Source organism: Chaetomium fimeti (genome assembly GCF_033439085.1).
Source record: "Chaetomium fimeti strain CBS 168.71 chromosome Unknown B0H64scaffold_8, whole genome shotgun sequence".
Taxonomy (NCBI): domain Eukaryota; kingdom Fungi; phylum Ascomycota; class Sordariomycetes; order Sordariales; family Chaetomiaceae; genus Chaetomium; species Chaetomium fimeti.
In genome coordinates this window covers 116,897-133,833 of record NW_026944336.1, presented here as the reverse complement: position 1 = coordinate 133,833, position 16,937 = coordinate 116,897, and the positions used below count along the sequence as shown (strand labels likewise).

At 56.8% G+C, this 16,937-nt stretch overlaps 8 protein-coding genes across 8 annotated transcripts; 4 read left to right on the top strand and 4 right to left on the bottom strand.

The window, feature by feature from the left end:
• Positions 1–723: 723 nt before the first annotated feature.
• Positions 724–1,650, top strand: B0H64DRAFT_329978 (S-adenosyl-L-methionine-dependent methyltransferase; the record flags this gene model as incomplete). Its single annotated transcript, XM_062800905.1, has 3 exons — positions 724–928; positions 1,083–1,397; positions 1,451–1,650. 3 exons carry the CDS (start codon positions 724–726, stop codon positions 1,648–1,650), a joined length of 720 nt encoding a protein of 239 aa, XP_062655236.1.
• Positions 1,651–2,447: 797 nt separating this feature from the next.
• On the top strand, positions 2,448–3,614 carry B0H64DRAFT_377317 (uncharacterized protein; the record flags this gene model as incomplete). The annotated part of the gene is made up of 1 exon (XM_062802526.1): positions 2,448–3,614. The coding sequence occupies one exon, from the start codon at positions 2,448–2,450 to the stop codon at positions 3,612–3,614; it is 1,167 nt and encodes a 388-aa protein (XP_062655235.1).
• Positions 3,615–4,026: 412 nt separating this feature from the next.
• B0H64DRAFT_377316 (major facilitator superfamily domain-containing protein) lies at positions 4,027–5,953 on the bottom strand (the record flags this gene model as incomplete). The annotated part of the gene is made up of 5 exons (XM_062802525.1): positions 4,027–4,068; positions 4,126–4,550; positions 4,612–5,534; positions 5,600–5,733; positions 5,798–5,953. 5 exons carry the CDS (start codon positions 5,951–5,953, stop codon positions 4,027–4,029), a joined length of 1,680 nt encoding a protein of 559 aa, XP_062655234.1.
• Positions 5,954–6,667: 714 nt separating this feature from the next.
• Positions 6,668–7,282, bottom strand: B0H64DRAFT_329982 (AhpD-like protein; the record flags this gene model as incomplete). Its single annotated transcript, XM_062800906.1, has 1 exon — positions 6,668–7,282. One exon carries the CDS (start codon positions 7,280–7,282, stop codon positions 6,668–6,670), a length of 615 nt encoding a protein of 204 aa, XP_062655233.1.
• Positions 7,283–8,488: 1,206 nt separating this feature from the next.
• On the top strand, positions 8,489–10,248 carry B0H64DRAFT_468386 (cytochrome P450; the record flags this gene model as incomplete). The annotated part of the gene is made up of 4 exons (XM_062807748.1): positions 8,489–8,842; positions 8,894–9,256; positions 9,324–9,974; positions 10,063–10,248. The coding sequence occupies 4 exons, from the start codon at positions 8,489–8,491 to the stop codon at positions 10,246–10,248; spliced, it is 1,554 nt and encodes a 517-aa protein (XP_062655232.1).
• Positions 10,249–10,454: 206 nt separating this feature from the next.
• B0H64DRAFT_407887 (uncharacterized protein) lies at positions 10,455–12,939 on the bottom strand. The gene is made up of 3 exons (XM_062804587.1): positions 12,343–12,939; positions 11,821–12,223; positions 10,455–11,719 (listed from the first exon to the last, which is right to left on the bottom strand). Exons 1-3 carry the CDS (start codon positions 12,490–12,492, stop codon positions 10,674–10,676), a joined length of 1,599 nt encoding a protein of 532 aa, XP_062655231.1. The 5' UTR covers positions 12,493–12,939; the 3' UTR covers positions 10,455–10,673.
• B0H64DRAFT_239406 (uncharacterized protein) lies at positions 12,591–13,991 on the top strand. The gene is made up of 4 exons (XM_062799822.1): positions 12,591–13,192; positions 13,245–13,372; positions 13,522–13,643; positions 13,844–13,991. Exons 1-3 carry the CDS (start codon positions 12,689–12,691, stop codon positions 13,574–13,576), a joined length of 687 nt encoding a protein of 228 aa, XP_062655230.1. The 5' UTR covers positions 12,591–12,688; the 3' UTR covers positions 13,577–13,643; positions 13,844–13,991.
• A 487-nt stretch (positions 13,992–14,478) lies between these two features.
• B0H64DRAFT_477917 (uncharacterized protein) lies at positions 14,479–16,429 on the bottom strand (the record flags this gene model as incomplete). Its single annotated transcript, XM_062808225.1, has 2 exons — positions 14,479–16,162; positions 16,249–16,429. Coding segments are annotated over 2 exons (1,863 nt in total), but the record flags the coding sequence as incomplete, so codon positions are not given.
• Positions 16,430–16,937: the final 508 nt, after the last annotated feature.

Sequence of the window (16,937 nt, the reverse complement as noted above, 5' to 3'; positions counted from 1 at the left end):
ACATCCAAGCTGACTGGTATCTACTCGAAGAGGGAATCTGCAGCCCTGCGGCTCAGCTGTTAAACACAACGGTCCTGCAGTTACTGCATCTTGGCTTTTCGCGGGCCGGCCCTCTCCAAATCAGGCATGTGGCAGTCGAGGAGCATGTTTCATAGACTTCCCCAATCATGCACTTGCCAGATCGTGGACTTCAAGGTTTACACGGGTGAGTTTCTCGCTGTAAGATGTCGACATAGGGAGCCAATGGCCCCATGCTCACTTCTCCTACCCACTTCAGCCTGAAATGGTGTACTGGGATTGTCAATCCCTAAACGGAAACGTGCTCCCGCGATGGGAATTCAAGGGAAGCATGGACGCATTCTGCGGACCGGACCGGACATGGCGATGCATGCTCGGCGCCCGGCTGGGGAATTTGGCCAAGCTGGAATAGCCCGAGCATCTCGAGACAGGAACACCTCATTCTACCAGATTCACTCTCGGCGACATAATGGAATTGAGAAGATATACGGCTTCGAGGCTCTATGACCCAACTATAAGTATCCTGTCCTCAGCAGTTGTAAGTGATCTCAACCTCATCACTCTCAAGTCATCAACTCAAGTCATCAACTCAACAAGCCTTCTATCATCTATTCTCTGCAAATACAACTGTCGCTGCGCCTCAGCCACAGATTATCATATCATCACACTTTAAGATTATCCCGTGTTATCAAACCATCGCCCAACATGCTCGGCAGCATTCTTCCCTTCGACGAGGAGAAGGTGGACCGCGTCAGTGACTACTGCGAGAAGCGCTCCCTCAACATCCCTGATACCCTTGCCGACCACTGGGAGTGGACCCGCACCCGCTTCCCCGATGCCGACAAGATGTCGAGCTGCCTCCAGGGCTCGTGGATGATCTTCACTGCCAGAGACCGCAAGCCGAAGCGGAGTACGTACACTTACCTCTTTCTGTTCATCCCGTCTCATCCCGTCTCTACACGGGGACATGCATGAACCCCCCCACTCCCCCACACGCTTGTTCCGCCACGCGGCAGCGGAATGGCACGACCCGGAACCAGGCTAATGCTCCGTGCCTTACTCAGTCCTGGAGATTGGTTGCTACTCTGGCTACAGCGCACTGGCCTGGTACGAGGGTACCAAGGACACCAAGGCCGAGATTGTGACGCTGGAGTACAGCCCCAAGATGATCGCCGCCTCCCGCGAAGCCTTTGCCAAGTACGGGGTTGAGGACCGCGTCACCCTGATCGAGGGCCCCGCGGAGAAGACGCTCAAAACCTTGACGGGCGAGTTCGACCTCATCTTCGTCGACGCCAACAAGGACGGCTACGCCGGATACGTCAAGACGATCCTGGACCAGAAGCTCCTCTCTCCCAACGGCGTCATCCTCTGCGACAACGGTACGCTCCCCACTCCCCCTCGCATCTGGTAACTCCATTGCTAACAAAAACAGTCTTTGCCCGCGGCCTTTCGATTGGTCCGGACTGCGCCCCGTGGCTCAACGACCACGTGCGCCCTTACTGGCTCAGCTGCGGCGAGGCACTGGAACAGTTCAACTCTGGCCTGGTGCAGGACTCCCGCGTTGACGTGCTGCTGCTGCCCCTGTTCGACGGTGTCACCCAGATTCGGTGGAGGGACCAGGTCAAGGCTTAAGCAGGTCTAAGTCCGCCGGCGGTTGCATCCGTGCTACTTAGGTACTCACCCTTCGGGGGGGTGACAACGCCGCAGCGGTGTGTGTTGCTTGATGCAAGTCTATGTACATACATACAAGTAGCTTGGCCAATGCGGGGGAACGGTGCCACTTAGATGCAGCTGCAGATACGCATTCGGTAGAAACAACGGCTATTCAGCCGGGCAATGGGATAGGCATAAATAAGCGAAATCCTTGTGCAACGGCTGTTCTGAACCTTGTTTGAGCCGCCTGCGAGGCCCTAACTCCGAGTGGATAGTCGCACCCCTTCGGACATCGCCGCTCACTCACCTCGGGAGAGGAATACGGGACGTCCCGCTTCCTTGTTCGGAAAAGGTCAAGACCGGGCAACCACCGAGGCCAGATTTGGCACTACCCATGCACCTCCTTTTAAGGATCGTGCAGCACCACCGATGCAAGTGTTCGGAGATCCCAGGACAAACCAGGAAATTCTGCACGCAATCGATCTTGCCGCGGGCATGCGGGTACACGCTTGCTTCTTTAGGGGGTGGAAGAATACGGGACAGACACGATGGGAAATGTGCTTTACGGTCCAACCTTGACTCGGAGACTTCATTAGCGAGTATATACATGCCATTTCAACACAAAGGATGCCTCGATAACCCGCCCCAACCATCCCTCTGCCTCGCCCGAGCCAATCACCACCCCCAAAGCACCGCTTACGCACCCTTGGTCACTCTCGGTCTCTCTCGGCTTCACCGCTGCACGGACTTCCTCGGTCCCCTCCCCTCCGTCCAAGATGGCGCAATCCCTGGTATACACCACCTCCGCCACCCCTGGCACGACCACTCCGCCCTCCCTGCTCGTCAGCCACGCCATCCCCTCGGTCTCCTCGGTCTCGGCCTCAACCGCCGCCGATCCCTCCTCGTCCTCCTCCGGCTCCGAAGAAGGAGCAGGCCAAGTCCTCGTCCGCTTCCTCGCCGCGCCCGTCAACCGCGTCGACCTAATGGTCCTCGCCGGCCGCTACCCCATCCAACCCAAACACACAGCCCCCCTCCCAGACGGCACCTCCCACCCCATCCCGGGCTTCGACGGCTGCGGCGTCATCACCACCTCCACCACTCCCTTGTTCACCCCCGGCGACCTGGTCATCCCACGGGATCTCGGCCTCGGCACGTGGCGCACGCACGCCGTCCTCGCCGCGAGCGCGCTAGTCAAGCTCCCCGGCGGAGTGGACCCGATCGACGCGGCGCTGATCCGGTCGGGCGCGCTGATCGCGCGGCTGCTGCTGGAGAACGTCACGCCGCTGCGGGAGGGCGACTGCGTGATCGCGTCAGCGGGCACGAGTGGGGTAAGCCAGTTTTTGGTGCAGCTGGCGAGGAAGCGCGGGGTGCGTGTTGTGTTGGTGGTGCGTGATCGGGATGAGGCGGTGTTGGCGGGCGTCAAGGCGGAGTTGCTTGCCTTGGGTGCGGATGCCGTGCTGAGTGAGTCCGAGCTGGAGGCGGAGCTGGAGGTTAGGGCGTCGAAGACTCCGAATGGGACGGCTGTGACCGGACTGCTGCCAAAGGAGCCCATTGTGCTTGCGCTCGACAGCGTCTTCGGTCACGTTGGGCAGCTGCTGGCGTCAGCACTGGCGCCGGGTGGCAAGTTCGTGCTCGTGGGTCTGCTTGCCGGTCCATCCGCGAGTGTGACGGTGACGACAGAGCATTTGTTCACCCGCCAGCTGAGCTTCCTGCCGTTCCGAGGGTCGGAACACCTCAAGCGGATGGGCAGTGTCCGCGCTGAACAGTTCATATACGAGACGGCGCGCATGTTTATCGATGGCACGCTAAAGCGTCCCACGGTGAAAGTTGTGGATTGGGGCAAGGCGGGTGAGGGAGAAGTTGAGGAGGCGCTGAAAACGGCGGTTCAGATGGCGGGTGGTAAGGAGGTTGGACATGTCAAGACGGTGTGGAAGTTGAATTAAGCGTAATGGATGGTTGAACAAAGATCGGCTGCAAGATACGAAGGATGCAAGATCAGTGAGATGCGAGATACTTACCTAGGTAGGTAGGTATTAGGTACCTAGCTGAGACTTAGTTCCTAAGTACTGATACACGTAGGCTGCAAAGTGAATCACATCTTATCACGTTACACTGCAGGCCTAGCTCGATGTTGAACTCTTCACTCCATTAAATTGATTATTAAATGCAAACAAGTTCTACATTCTGACCTGGCCTGAACGAATAATGAATGGACGAGAATCGCCGAGATATCTCAAGATCATGAAGCCTTTTCACTGCACCTTGTCTGTCAATCTACAAACAGAGGTATTCTTCCAGACTCCCCATTTGATGCATTGTATAGTTGTCCTATTATCCTTCCAAACCATCACTACTTTAAGCAGCAATGGCAACGATATCGCCAAACATCTTCCGTTTCTATGTATCGCAGTCAGCATCATTCTGATAGACCCGGCTGGAACGGGAGGGACATACCGTGAACAGGGCGGAAAGCACCAAGCTGAAGGCAGCAGCGACGTAAACGGGGATGAACACCTTGCGGAGGGCGGCCACGATGGCATCGGTGGCAGCTGAGCGGATCTCGGCGGACAAGGAGCTGAGATACTCGCCGCTAGTGCCGGAGATGGCCATCTGGAGCTGCTCACGCGAGGCACTGGGCAAGACGGCGGCGAGGTTGGCAATGGCGTCGTTGACAAAGACAGCGCCGGAGATGGCGAGACCCAATGCGATACCAGCCAGTTGCGCCAACATCATGAAGCTGATGGCATAGGCCATGTCCTCAGGGGGGGTGACGGCTTGGATGACGGCATAACCGGCCTGGATGAAGCAACCGGTGCCGATACCGACCAGGACCTCGAAACCGTAGATCTGACCCTCTGGGGTTTCGGTGGAGATGCGAGCTAGATAGCGGACCATTAGTACTATTCCTTAGGATTCTTTGGGGTAGAAGGTAGCACATACACAGCATGACACCGCCAACCAAGGTGAGGACGCTTCCGAAGATGTACCACGGCTGGAAGTAGCCGAAGCGAGCCATGAGATGCCCGTTGGCGAGAATGGCGGCGCTCAGCACGAAGATGAGCGGGAGCAACCGAACGGCGGCTGTGATGGCGCTGTCACCGCGGGTGAACTGGAAGTAGAGCGGCACGTAGTAGATGGGGACGAAGCCGGCCGTGTTGACAGCGGCGGCGCAGCAGAACAGGAGGACCGCGTTCCAGTTTCTCATGAACTGGATGGGGAAGATGCGCCCTGTCAAGCTCGTGAAGATGGTGTAGGTTTGTTGGATACCAAAGGAGATGAAGAGGACGAAGGACACGACGAAGAGCGCAATGATCTGTCCGCTGTTCCAGGGATACAGAGCACCGCCGAGGTTGGTGGCCATGATCAGCGTGACAATAGCGCCCATGCTCAGCACGGTGCCGACGATGTCGAACTCGCGCATCAGAGTCAGAGACTTGGTGCCCCGGCGCGGCTTGAAAGACGGGATCCAGAGGAGGTAAACCGGGGCGCACACTCCAGCAACGCAGAGGTTGATGTAGAAGGCCCACCGCCAGGTAGCCGGCGACTCGACAAAGGCGCCACCGACCACAGGTCCCAGAACTGTGCCGATACCCCAAACCAGGCCGACGAAGCTGAGGTAGCCCGGGCGCTCGCGGTCGGAAGTGTTGACGGACAGCAGAGTCATGACACCGAGGTACATGCCGTTACCACCCATACCAGCGAGGACACGCCCGATGATGAGGGCATCCATGTTGGGGGCAGCTCCACAGAGGGCCGAACCAATGTTGAAGAGGAGGGCTGACAGGATGTACAGCCATTTCGCATCGAACAAGCCAAACAGTCTGCCAAAAGGGAGCACGACCGCCGCACCACCGAGAAGGAATCTAGACGCGAGATAGACCTGGTTAGAAATGGTCCTCCCATAATCCCTTGGAAGGGGCATACACACCCAACAGACAGCCACGGCAGCTTCAACGCGTCACCGAAAGCATTGACGACGGCGGGTGTGATATCGGCCACCACGGTGTTGTCCAAAGAGTAAAGGAAGATGCTGGACAGAATTGCAATCACGACCAAGACCCACTGCATACGTCCATCGAGGTCAGTAAGAATTTAGATGCGCCACCCCACGTCGGATAGCTCTTACCACAACACCGTGAATTTGTCTCGGGGATACTTCTTCAGCATCACCGGACTCGTTGCCCGTGTCTGTGGGCACACCCGATTCGAGCTTGGAGTCTGAGTTGTTGTCGTTTGAGGAATCCTGGGGTTTCTCCCCAATGGATGTCGTGCCGGAGGACATGATAGGGGCGGTCGACCCGAGGGTCTCTAGGCGTCGAAGTTGGTCTGCTGGATGGTGGGTAGGTGGGAAGATGGGATGGGGATTTCAAGATTCACAAGGCGGCCGCTAAGAGCTTGGCTAGCTGGTTTCAGATCCCAATGCCGGGTGGGAGGTGTTCAATGTTTGCAACTCGAGAGAGGCAAGCTGCCGTGGATGGGGATGAAGATGTAAGTAAAAAAAAAGGAGACGGCACTTGGGGGAGAAAGTGGCCAACAAAGCAAATGGATCTGCAAATCTCGACCGCGTTGAAACCCAAACTCCTTTGCAAATCAGTTTTGGGCTTAGAAATCGGCCTTTGGGCATCTGTTGAGGAAGGAAAAAAAACCCGAGAGCTCGAGTGACGGCCGATAGTTGCTGTGCCTGTTCGCAATGAGACAGGGTCAAGCTTACCCACATTCCCAAAGAGGCAATCGAAGCTTATTCAAACAAACTGCATCAGGTAATCAAGCGCCAAGGCACAAGTTGGACCCCTGAATCGTCAAACATGTCTTTATTCCTTCGAACCTTAGTAATACTCCCAGATCTGTCTCTGCCCAACGATGCAAGAGGATGGGACTGTTGCAAATCTTTCATTTATCACCCAGGAGGATTCCCACAATAAATTTGAATGGGCCAAAACAGTCATTCTAACTCTGAGCGCCCCCAATACAACTTAATGTGTTAATAATCTAGCCCTCAATCCCGCGTAACGACCGTCTTCAAGTGGTCTTCCAATCCCGGAATCTCACCGTCCAAATCGATGCGCAATCCCTTCGTGATTCGCGCAATGAGGGCATAGACACCCAGCACAATGTAGACCTCAACCAGCTCCTCCACCGTCATCAGCGTCTTCGCCTTCTTGACCGTCTCCTCGGTGTTGGTATAAGTGACAAGCTGCTCATCCACCAGCTGCAGAATAGCCCTGTCCCGCTCCGTGAAGACAGCCTCCTCCGCCAGCGCCTCAGCACCCCCACCGGCGCTGCGCTTGAGCGCGGCAAACTTCTCCTCGGGCATGCCGTTGATGCGGGCGACGGGGGCGTTGACGTCCCACTCGTACTCGGCGTCGAGGGCGGCCGAGATGCGGAGGACGACGAGCTGCCAGTCGAGCAAGGGGAGGATGCGGCGGGTGCCGTCGAAGAAGTTGGCGTAGACGCTCATGAGCCGCGGGAAGGACCCGTGCGAGTGCCCGAGCAGGTAGAAGATGTTGCGCCGGTAGGGCAGGTGCGTGATGGCCGCTGCGACCTCGGCCGGGACGGCTTCGAGGTCGACGTACGGCACCAGGCAGTTTTGGGTCTTGGTAGGGGCAGACATGGGAGGCAATCTTCTGTGCAGTTCTGAACTTCTGAATCAAGGTTCTCGAGTTATTGTGGTTTAATTATGGTGCCCTTTGAGGCATCTCGTACGGGCTTTTGTACATGTGTGTAGCTAGCTATGTGGTAGTCACTAGGAATCCTCGTCGTGACTTTACGTACCCGAGAGTTCCTAGTCGAGTATCATGAGCATAATGGGTAGCCCATACCTACTTACACTGACTGCCATAACCCGTTTTTGGGTTTTCAGGTTGCCTTATAATCCAAGAACGTCTTGGGCCTGCCGAGTCCATTGCCGGTATCTTGTGCAGTTGCCGCCGGAAGTTCATCCTGTGCCCTATACCTGTTTTGGGTTCCGAGCATATTTCCGTTTTGGGCCTTTGGGAAGATGGTTTCTCAGCAGCAAGATTAGAAATCTGTAACATTTTGGGGCGGTACAAAGGTACATTGAGTTCGGACACTATTCCCAATTTGGGTCCCCGAGAGAATTGCCGTTTTAGGAAAGTCAGGGGTTTTCCTTACCCCTGACTTTGCATCCGTGAAAGACCCACCACCCATCTCGCCACCTCACCAATGACATTGACTTCCGCATCCGGCGCGATCTGATCGATCGTGGGTGGGTTTATGCCGAAGATCCATGTTCGGGCCTGGGGGTAACACTGGGGAAGCACTTGAAGCAGTGGGACCGAGGTCCGATGGTGAGACTCCGACCGTTGAGATCTTTTTCGCCCTTTTTTAACCTTTTCGATTTCTGCCGGACTCTGCCACCATGCAGCAGGTACCCCAGCTCGCCGAGATGCTACAAATGGAGCGCCACCTTCCTAGTTTCTCCCGCTCGTGCAGGCGTGCAGCCTGATACCTGCTTTGAAAGTACAACTACTCGTACAGTAACTACCCAGGTAGTGACTACTGCATGCGGTAGATGTGCCCGGGCTGGTTTGCTTCCCTTTGGAAAGAGCGGGGAGATCTCGGTCAAGAAGGCGAAAGGGTGGCTTACGGTTTGTAGAGTGGTTAGACCGGAGCCTAGCGCTGGTGAGAACAGGACCTACGTAATTTCTGACCGTGATATAACTACGATCAAGCTGCCTGTAGCAAATGAGACACATGCTGATAAATTCGAGACTAATGCTTCGTTGTTGCTGTTATCGTCTCGGTTAACGGAGCCGACCATCGAATCAGATACCTGACCCAAACCCACCCACCCCCAATGAATAACGCTACCGTCACCGGTAACAGCGGCCTGGCCGACCAGCTCGGTGTGCTCGAGCTGGGCTGGAGCTGGGTGCAGTTCCACCCCTGGACGACCCTCCTGGCGCTGCTCATCACCAACCTCACCTGGACCAAGTACCGCACAGGTCTGCGCCACATCCCCGGCCCGTGGCTGGCCAGTTTCTCTAGCCTGTGGAAACTGCGGGCAACATGGAACCAGAACATGCACCGTGAGAACGTGCGTGTGCATGAAGATTATGGCCCCATCGTGCGCATCGGGCCCAATCACGTCTCCGTGTCGGATCCCGAGAGCATGCAGACCATCTACGGCATCAAGAACGTCTATCGCAAGGTGAGCATGGAACCTTAGCCCGGATTAGACTTTGGCTAATGCTGCTGTCAGAGTGCTTTCTTCCCCCTGGCGGAGGCCGTCTACCGGGGCAAGTTCCTGCCCACGCTGTTCACCACGCAGAGCAATGAGTACCACGCCAAACTGAAGCGCGGTTCGGCCCGTGCCTTCTCCATGGACGTCGTGGTCGGCCTCGAGGAGTACTGCAACAAGTGCATCAAGGTGCTGGTGCAGCGGTTGCGCGAGGTGTCAGACGGCGGCAAGAACCCCGTCAACCCCGTGGCCTGGATGCAGTACTTTGCCTTTGACGTCCTCGGCGAGATCAACTTCTCCAAGGATCTCGGCTTCCTCGAGTCGGGCACCGACAAGGACAACATCATCGCTGCCATCGGCGGCATCCTTGGTTACGTCTCTTTCGTAAGGCACCCGTTTATGCCCCCCGAGCCAGACTTGCCAGAGACAGAGAGCTGACTACAGTGTTCAGATCGGCCAAATCCCCTACATGCACAAGTTCCTCCTGGGCAACCCCTTCCTGGCCAAGATCCCCGCGGTCGAGAAATCCAACCAGGTCCTCCAATTCTCTCTCCAGCAGATCGAGGACCGACAGCGCAACCCGGTGCCGCGCAAGGACATCCTGAACCAGCTGCTCGACACGCACCGCAACGACCCAGAGTCCCTCTCCCTGGACGAAGTCATCGCCATCACCACGACCAACGTGATCGCGGGCTCCGACACCACGGCCGTCTCCCTCTCCTCCGTAATCTACTACCTCAGCAAGTACCCCGAAGCACGCCAGCGCCTCCTCGACGAGATGACGCACGCGCAGCAGCACGGCCTGGCCTCCAACCCGATCACGTACGCAGAGGCGATCAAGCTGCCGTACCTATCGGCGGTGATCAACGAGGCGATGCGGATCCACCCGGCGACGGGCTTCATCCTGGAGCGGCTGGTCCCCAAGGGAGGGGTGACGCTGCACGGCGTGTACCTGCCCGAGAACACGGTCGTGGGCGTCAACTCGTGGGTGCTGCACCGCAACAAGGATGTCTTTGGGGAGGATGTCCACTCGTTCCGCCCCGAGCGCTGGATCGATGGTGATGAGGCTAGGATCAAGGAGATGAAGCGGAACTTGTTCACGGTAAGATTCCCCTACCATACCCCTTTTTGGCATCATGCCGGCCGGCTACTGGGAGTGGTATCATCAGATGGTCTAACTAGGCAAACAGTTCGGCGCCGGCCCCCGCGGTTGCATTGGCAAGAACATCTCCATTCTCGAGATGTGGAAGGTCGTCTTCGAGCTGTACCGCAACTTTGACATCAGCCTGGCCAGTGATAAGGAGTGGACCGTGAACGGTACTTGGTTCACTGCGCAGAGCAACGTGGCGGCGATCTTCAAGCCGAAGAGCCAGTGAGGGGCGCGGGAAAGGAGCATGTAACCAGATTGGGAATCCGAAATGGGGTCTTGTTACACAATATTTAGCCGACATGGCCGTGTCACAGTGCCAACGCGAGGGGGCATTGAAGAGATTGGGGGCCAAATGTTGTGACCTGCTTCGGTTGGTGGGAGAATGCTGGCTTCCGTAGGACAAGACCTGCAGATAGGACAAAGTTGACCGAATGAATGAATGAATGGATGTCTTGCAACCTTGAGGTTTTCAAGTTCGGAACCACTAAATGTTGATCTTTGACCAGATGTGCTAATGTACAGCAATCTACGTAGTCTAGAAGAGAGCCGTAGGGGCGTGAGGGTCGAGTTCCATCCAAGTATATACACAGCTAAACGCCCCCCTTCAAACGCCTTCCTCTTCGTGTTTTCGTCACCCGCTCACTCACTCACTCACCCAATCGACAATGCTTGAAAGACAATACGTAAGGCCCCTTCAATATCCCCCCCGGCCTTCGAAAGGCGTACCATCATCGACTTGACCTTTGACTGGCGGGCCTGGTTCGCCACCGTCTGGCTGGTCCGCTCGACTCGCAAAAGGAGTTTCTGGAAATTCCTAATCTGGAGCCGCAAGAGCACGCGGATCATGTGAACCTGCTCTTCGTCGGAGTACTGGTTTCGGAACTCGTCCGAGAACATTAATGGGTTGCAGGCGGCCGTGTTGGCGGCACGGCCCGAGGAGCTGCAGAAGAGCTGAGCCGGCAACGGGCCGGAGCCAACTGCCGCGGTTGGGGGCTGCGTTGTGGAGTGGAGAGAATGGTGTGACGAGTGGGAGTCGGGTGACTGCGATGACGCCGAGTGGCTGCTGGCGTCGCTGTTTTGGCCGGTAAGGATGGCGCTCGCGCTCTTGACGCGCTTGTGGATGCACTCGAACATCTCGGTCAGCCGGTCGCAGAGGATGAGGCGCACCGTGTGGATGGTCGACAGGTCAAGACACTTTGGGCAGTCCAGGGGTTTGCAGCACTGGAAAACGAGCCATTTCTGGAGTTGCAGGACCTGGTCCAGTGACATGGTCGTGATGTGGAACTCGTCATCGTCGAGCTGCTGCACGACGCGGACGAGGTCGCTCAGGCACGAGCATGGCGGTGAGCCGGACCGATTCGGATTTGGCTGGGATGGGACACCCGACAAGGCCCAAGATTGGGCCGGAGATAGCGGCCCAGCGTCCAGCGCAAGCATGCTCGGTAATTCCTGGGCAGTCGTTTCGGGGGCCGTTTGGGACTGTGCTTGTGTGACGGAGCACTTTCCTTGGGCGGCCAAGGCGCCAGATAAGTAGGATCCCAGGGCGTCGTAGGGTGGCTCTTGGGGGGACTTGTTCGGTTGATAGCCCGAACTTTCACTGCTTCCGCTATGGAGAGAAGTTACGCTCGGCCGAACCCCGACAGGGGCACCGTCTTGGCCAAGATCGTCTATATCGATGTCTAACCCATCAATGACGTCTGCAGCCGCGGCAGTTGTCAGCTTCATCGCCCAGGCCTGACACGCCTGGTCCGCCCGATCCGCGTGGTCCACCGGGTCCACCCCAAAGGGAAAAACTCACAGTCGAAGAAGTCGCCCTCCAGCGTATCAACGCCGACCGGGGCTATCGGGCTTGTGACACCCGTCTGCTGCTGCTGCTGCTGCGCCTGTTGTTGCTGCTGCTGCTGATGCTGCTGCTGTTGTTGGTGTTGTTGTTGTTGCTGCTGCAACCCAGATGAGGAATCTAGGGTCGGCCCGTCCGCCCCATCCCCCGATGAGGTGGAGTCGCGGGAGAGATCGCCCTGCTGCTGGGTCACACTCACAGGCCCCTCCGACAGTTTCTGCCACTCGAGTCTGGAGGAACTGCTAGGCCGTGACGAATGCGTGCGGTGGTCGTCCTGGCTGCCACTATTCCCCGGAAAGACGCATTCGACTAATCTGGCTCTGCAGCGGTCACAGTTGCGGGGGCTGCCAGTGCACCGTAGCTACGGGGGGGCCAGAATGCAATCGTTAGATGCCCAGTGAGTGACAACGAGGATGTTGTGGGTTAGGGAGTTGGGTGTTTTCGGGTGACAAATGGGAGGATTACCTAGAATGGACTTACCTTTTTCGTCTGACACGCGACACAGGCTGGGCGTCGGGTAGGACGGACGCGATTTTTCACACCGTTGGGGCCCGCGTTGCGTCGCACGACCTGCTCCATCCCTCCTCCCGCCTCATTTTGCGCTCCTGATGTCCGGAGTGTAATAAACATGGCGCCGACCGTTGCCAACCTCTCAAAAATATCTCGGGTTCTCAATCCGGATCCGACTCAGACTCGCGGGGAAAAAAAAGGGGGTGAGTGTCACGGGTGAAAGTAACACACACGGACTTCGGAATCTGCAGAGGTTCGTCGCTAGCACTGTCTCGTCTCACATGCCCCGCACGTATGTACAAGCTTTTAGGGCTGGATGGGGGTTTTAACAAGTTGGTTGGGGGCGGCGAAAATAAGCCGGATGAATATGAATGTACAGGTACGGGCGTCTCAGGGCCGATTCCGTCATCGCCGAGCACTGGAGGAAGCGCCCTTACTTGGATCGACGGGAGGGAAAGTGAGGGCAAGCAGGGAGGGGGGGCCGGGGTTAGCGATGTGTGTGAAGGGTGTGAAGGGCGTGAAGGGGGAAAAAAGGGGAGCGGCATGGCCTCCATGTCGGCTCCCGCCCCGCTCTTGTACGAGACACCCCGGAGACACCCCTGGCTTGTGGTCACGACACGACCGGCTCAAGGCACCAACTGGTCACCGTCAGTGGCTTGTCACGCTTTGTGCCCATCCATCCTACTTTGTGGGGCGAGCGGGGGGCTTGCAGATAAATGAAACGGCCTCCGTCCCCCGTCCAATGATCTGTCCAAAAACTACCGCGGTCTCGATGCGCACTGTCAGGCGCCACTGGAATGCAGAAGGAGCCCTGAAACCCGTGAGCCCTGATTACAGATAGCGGCGTTAAGTGACTGATGAGTGGTATTTAGTCGTCCTCCTCGCAACTGCTCGCAACTCAGAAGCCAGAGTCCGACGTGTCGACCAGGGCTTTACAGTCTGCAAAGTGGCCTAGGCTCTGCCCCCGGAGGTTTTTTTACACCACGTCACTAATCTCTGCGTATGTTGTGCATTCATACCCGACATCCTGCGGACGGAGTGGTGGTACTGTCGTATCGCCGACGGCATCCTGCCGAACTCGATGATATTATTCCCTGCATCATTTCTGCACTCCTCTTCCTACTAATTCCGGATTTCTTAAGCCCGCAGCCGGCACGAGTCTTATGTCGTGTCTGGGATTCTTGGCTTCGGGCAACCTATGTAGCTCCCGGGCCCGATCTTCAAGTCGTTCCGTCATAAATCGACCTTCCGTATGGAGGAAAGCAGAACCGGTAAGCAAGCACATCACCTTGGCAGCCAGGGCAGCTTGCCGATGGCTCGTCCCGAAGGCTGTGAATCCCTTGCTCGAGAAATAATACGAAGATGCGAGTTGAGAAAACTGGGCCCGAACTGAGCACAGATCTGTAGGTCGGGACTCACCAACCGCGAAGACTTTATACTTGCTTGGCTTGGATCCCTGACCACAGATTAGACAAGCTAGTCGGCCCGTGGATCTTCTCACGTGCGGCTACGCCATACACATGCATCATAATGATCAGCAGAAGGATTTCGACAATCTGCAAGACATCGGATAACTCGTGCGTGGCCAGGTTATATAGCCAGCGTTGGCCGGAGCCACCGGAATATCGTGTGACACACGGTCAGGTTGATTGGTGCAGACCCCGAGTTATATATCAACGGATGCTAAGTGATCCGAACTACTAACGTGTCATCAAAACGGAGACTGACCGGACCGTAGACGAGAACTGGCATGACAGACCTGATGGTTTTCGCCTGACTCGGCTTCGCGTGTTCAATAGCGACTTCAGCGCTACAGGAAACGCCTCCAGAATTTGAATCCATGACAAAGCATGTTTAATGGTGGATGGTAGCGGTATCGTATCCCGCTTCCTGGAGCTGGCAGGTAAGGGAAAGAAAAGATATGGCGAGGCCTACATATAGCCTCGATAGGCAACCTCATCTCAGCCGTAAAGTGGATATTCTGCTCACGACCTACCAATGTATACCCCCCCGCCTTGGGACTTTCGTATGCCAACCTTTTTGCCCTTTGGCTAACCTGATATCCGTTAACCGTAGCAGCAAAGGAACAACTGTCATCGGCCCCACCGTTCCTTGATCAAATCCGCCGCCTTCTCCGCCACGGCATACACAGTCCCCTGCAGCCCACCAGCCGGGATGAGCGGCATGATACTTGCATCAACCACGCGCAGCCCGCGGACGCCGTACACAGTGAGGTCCGGCGCGACACAGCCGCCCAGCCGCTCTGGCATCATAGCGCACGTGCCGGACGGATGGGCCAACGACGGCCGAAGGAGGGCATGATTTGTCGTCAGCTCCCTCAAGATCTCGTCGTCGGTCTGGAACTGCGGGCCGGGCGCAACCTCGGACGGCTCGAGGCGCGCCAGCGCGGGGTTCCGCCAGAAGGCGCGCAGGCGTCGGAGGATGGCGACAGTGTTCTCGCTGTCGACCGGGTTCATGAAGGTGTGGAAGGTGACGATGGGCAAGCCGTTCGGGTCGGCCGGGTTTAGCGTGACGGTGCCGCGTGAGAGTGGCTTGTACAGTGATGCTGCTGCGCCGCCGCTGCCGGCGATGGACCACATGGTGATGGCGGCCGACGAGCTGTTCAGTTGCCGCGCCAGGATGGCTCGCTGCGCTTCGAAACCACGCAGCAACTTGACGGACTCTCCATAAACGGAGGGAAGGTATGAGGCTGGCTTCTGTGCCAGAAGTCGCGCGACGAGCGCCGCTGCCGCCGTTGGTGATTCGAGCTGAGGACGGGTAAAGTACAAGATGGTAGTGGCGGTAGAAGCAGCGATGGGACCTGTCTTGTTGGTGAAGTACTCCTCCCACACGGTCTCGTTATACGTCGCATTGTTCGTGATGCTGCCTGAGTTTGGAAACGACTGGTTTACCAGGGCATACGTTATGAAGATAGTCGGGTGGTCTTGGAAGTTTGCCCCAACTGCCGGCATATCCTTCTTAACCTCAACCCCCGCAGCGTTGAGCACAGCAGCCGGGCCAATCCCACTCGCCTGAAGCAGCTGCGGCGTCATCAGAGCACCAGCGGCGAGGATAACCTCCTTTTTGGCATATACGTTACGTGTTGTGTTGTCAAGCCGCGAGACAATTCGTATCCCATTTGCTCTTAGCACCTCTCCAGGCGTAAAGAGGATCTCGGTTGCGGTGTGTCCCCGGAGCAAATGCAGATTCGTGCGTGTGGCATTGACGGTGTCGTAGTAAGCCTTCCGTGCCGTGGATCGGGTCATATCTCGCGCGTCGATGTTTGATGGGTTCCAGTACGCGCCAGCACCAGTTCCCAGGTTTGACCCTCCACCAGTGACGATACCGGGTTCGCTTCGCAAGGCATCCCAAAAGGTCGCCACGTCAGGGTACTGGAAGTTGGGGATGTGGAGATGCAGTGGGCCGTTGCCGTAAGCCGACGGATCCCAGGTGATATTCCACCGCGCAGTAGCCTCTGGACTGGGGGGGATGAATGTGGTACTCTTGAAGAAGTAGGGGAACAAGCCGTCCCAGCCCCAGCCCGGGTTCCCGAGTGCTTCCCAACCATCATAGTCGGCTTTGCTGCCGCGGTTGTAACCCATGCCGTTGACGACGGAGCCGCCGCCCACCACGGCGGCGGCAGCCACCGAGTAAGTCAGGTTGTTTAGCTTTTCATCAGGGGCGGACGGGACACGCATCAGGACGCTCGTATCAAGCTGGTTTGCGTAATAGGGGATAATGGCCTGCGGCTTATTGTCAAAGTCGCCCCGCTCAATGATAAGCACAGAAGCTTCCATCGAGGACTCCTGTTAGTCGAACTCTATGCCAATTGAGTGGAAGCGTGGACCCAGAACCCCGAGAAATGGGATAACATACTCCGGCGGTCTTGCGTCAACCGATTCGCAACCACCAATCCGGATATACCTCCCCCGACAACGATGAAGTCGTACGCGTCGTCACCGTCCGAGGGCTGGCTGTTGGCCGCGGAGTTGCCCGTAGCTGAGCCGACGGCGACGACGCCTACAAGGTAAATAGCTGCGACAATTTTGGTCCACATGACGATCAGCGGCTTTTTGGAGGAGCGAATACAGACTTTGCATTACAGTCAACAACACTTCGAGTTGGAATGGGCGAGTGTCGGGTTTTATGCTCGCATCACTCCCATTTGTAAATGAAACTCAATCAATATTTGGCGTTGACATATGTTACACAAATCTGCATCGAGCAAGCCTTTAACTAATAATAGTCCCAAACTTTCACGGCACATCTGCCAATTGGACCGAGAGCGTGGTTGAACGACTGCATCATGCGGAGAAGCAAAGAGTATTAGACCGACGGGACGAATGAGATTGGCACATCGCACTTCACTCGACCAAATCACGAGGAGCTGAGGTCCCCGCAACTTCCATAGTTAAGGAATCGTCATGCGTGTAAGCACACCAAGCGGGGAACATATTCCATAATAGATGGATTCCCAGTGTCTCTTCTGCGTTGATGGGTGCTGGTCGTACGTATCATGGATGCGTTGTTAAATCTACACACAGCAAAGCACCGGCCGGCCTTCA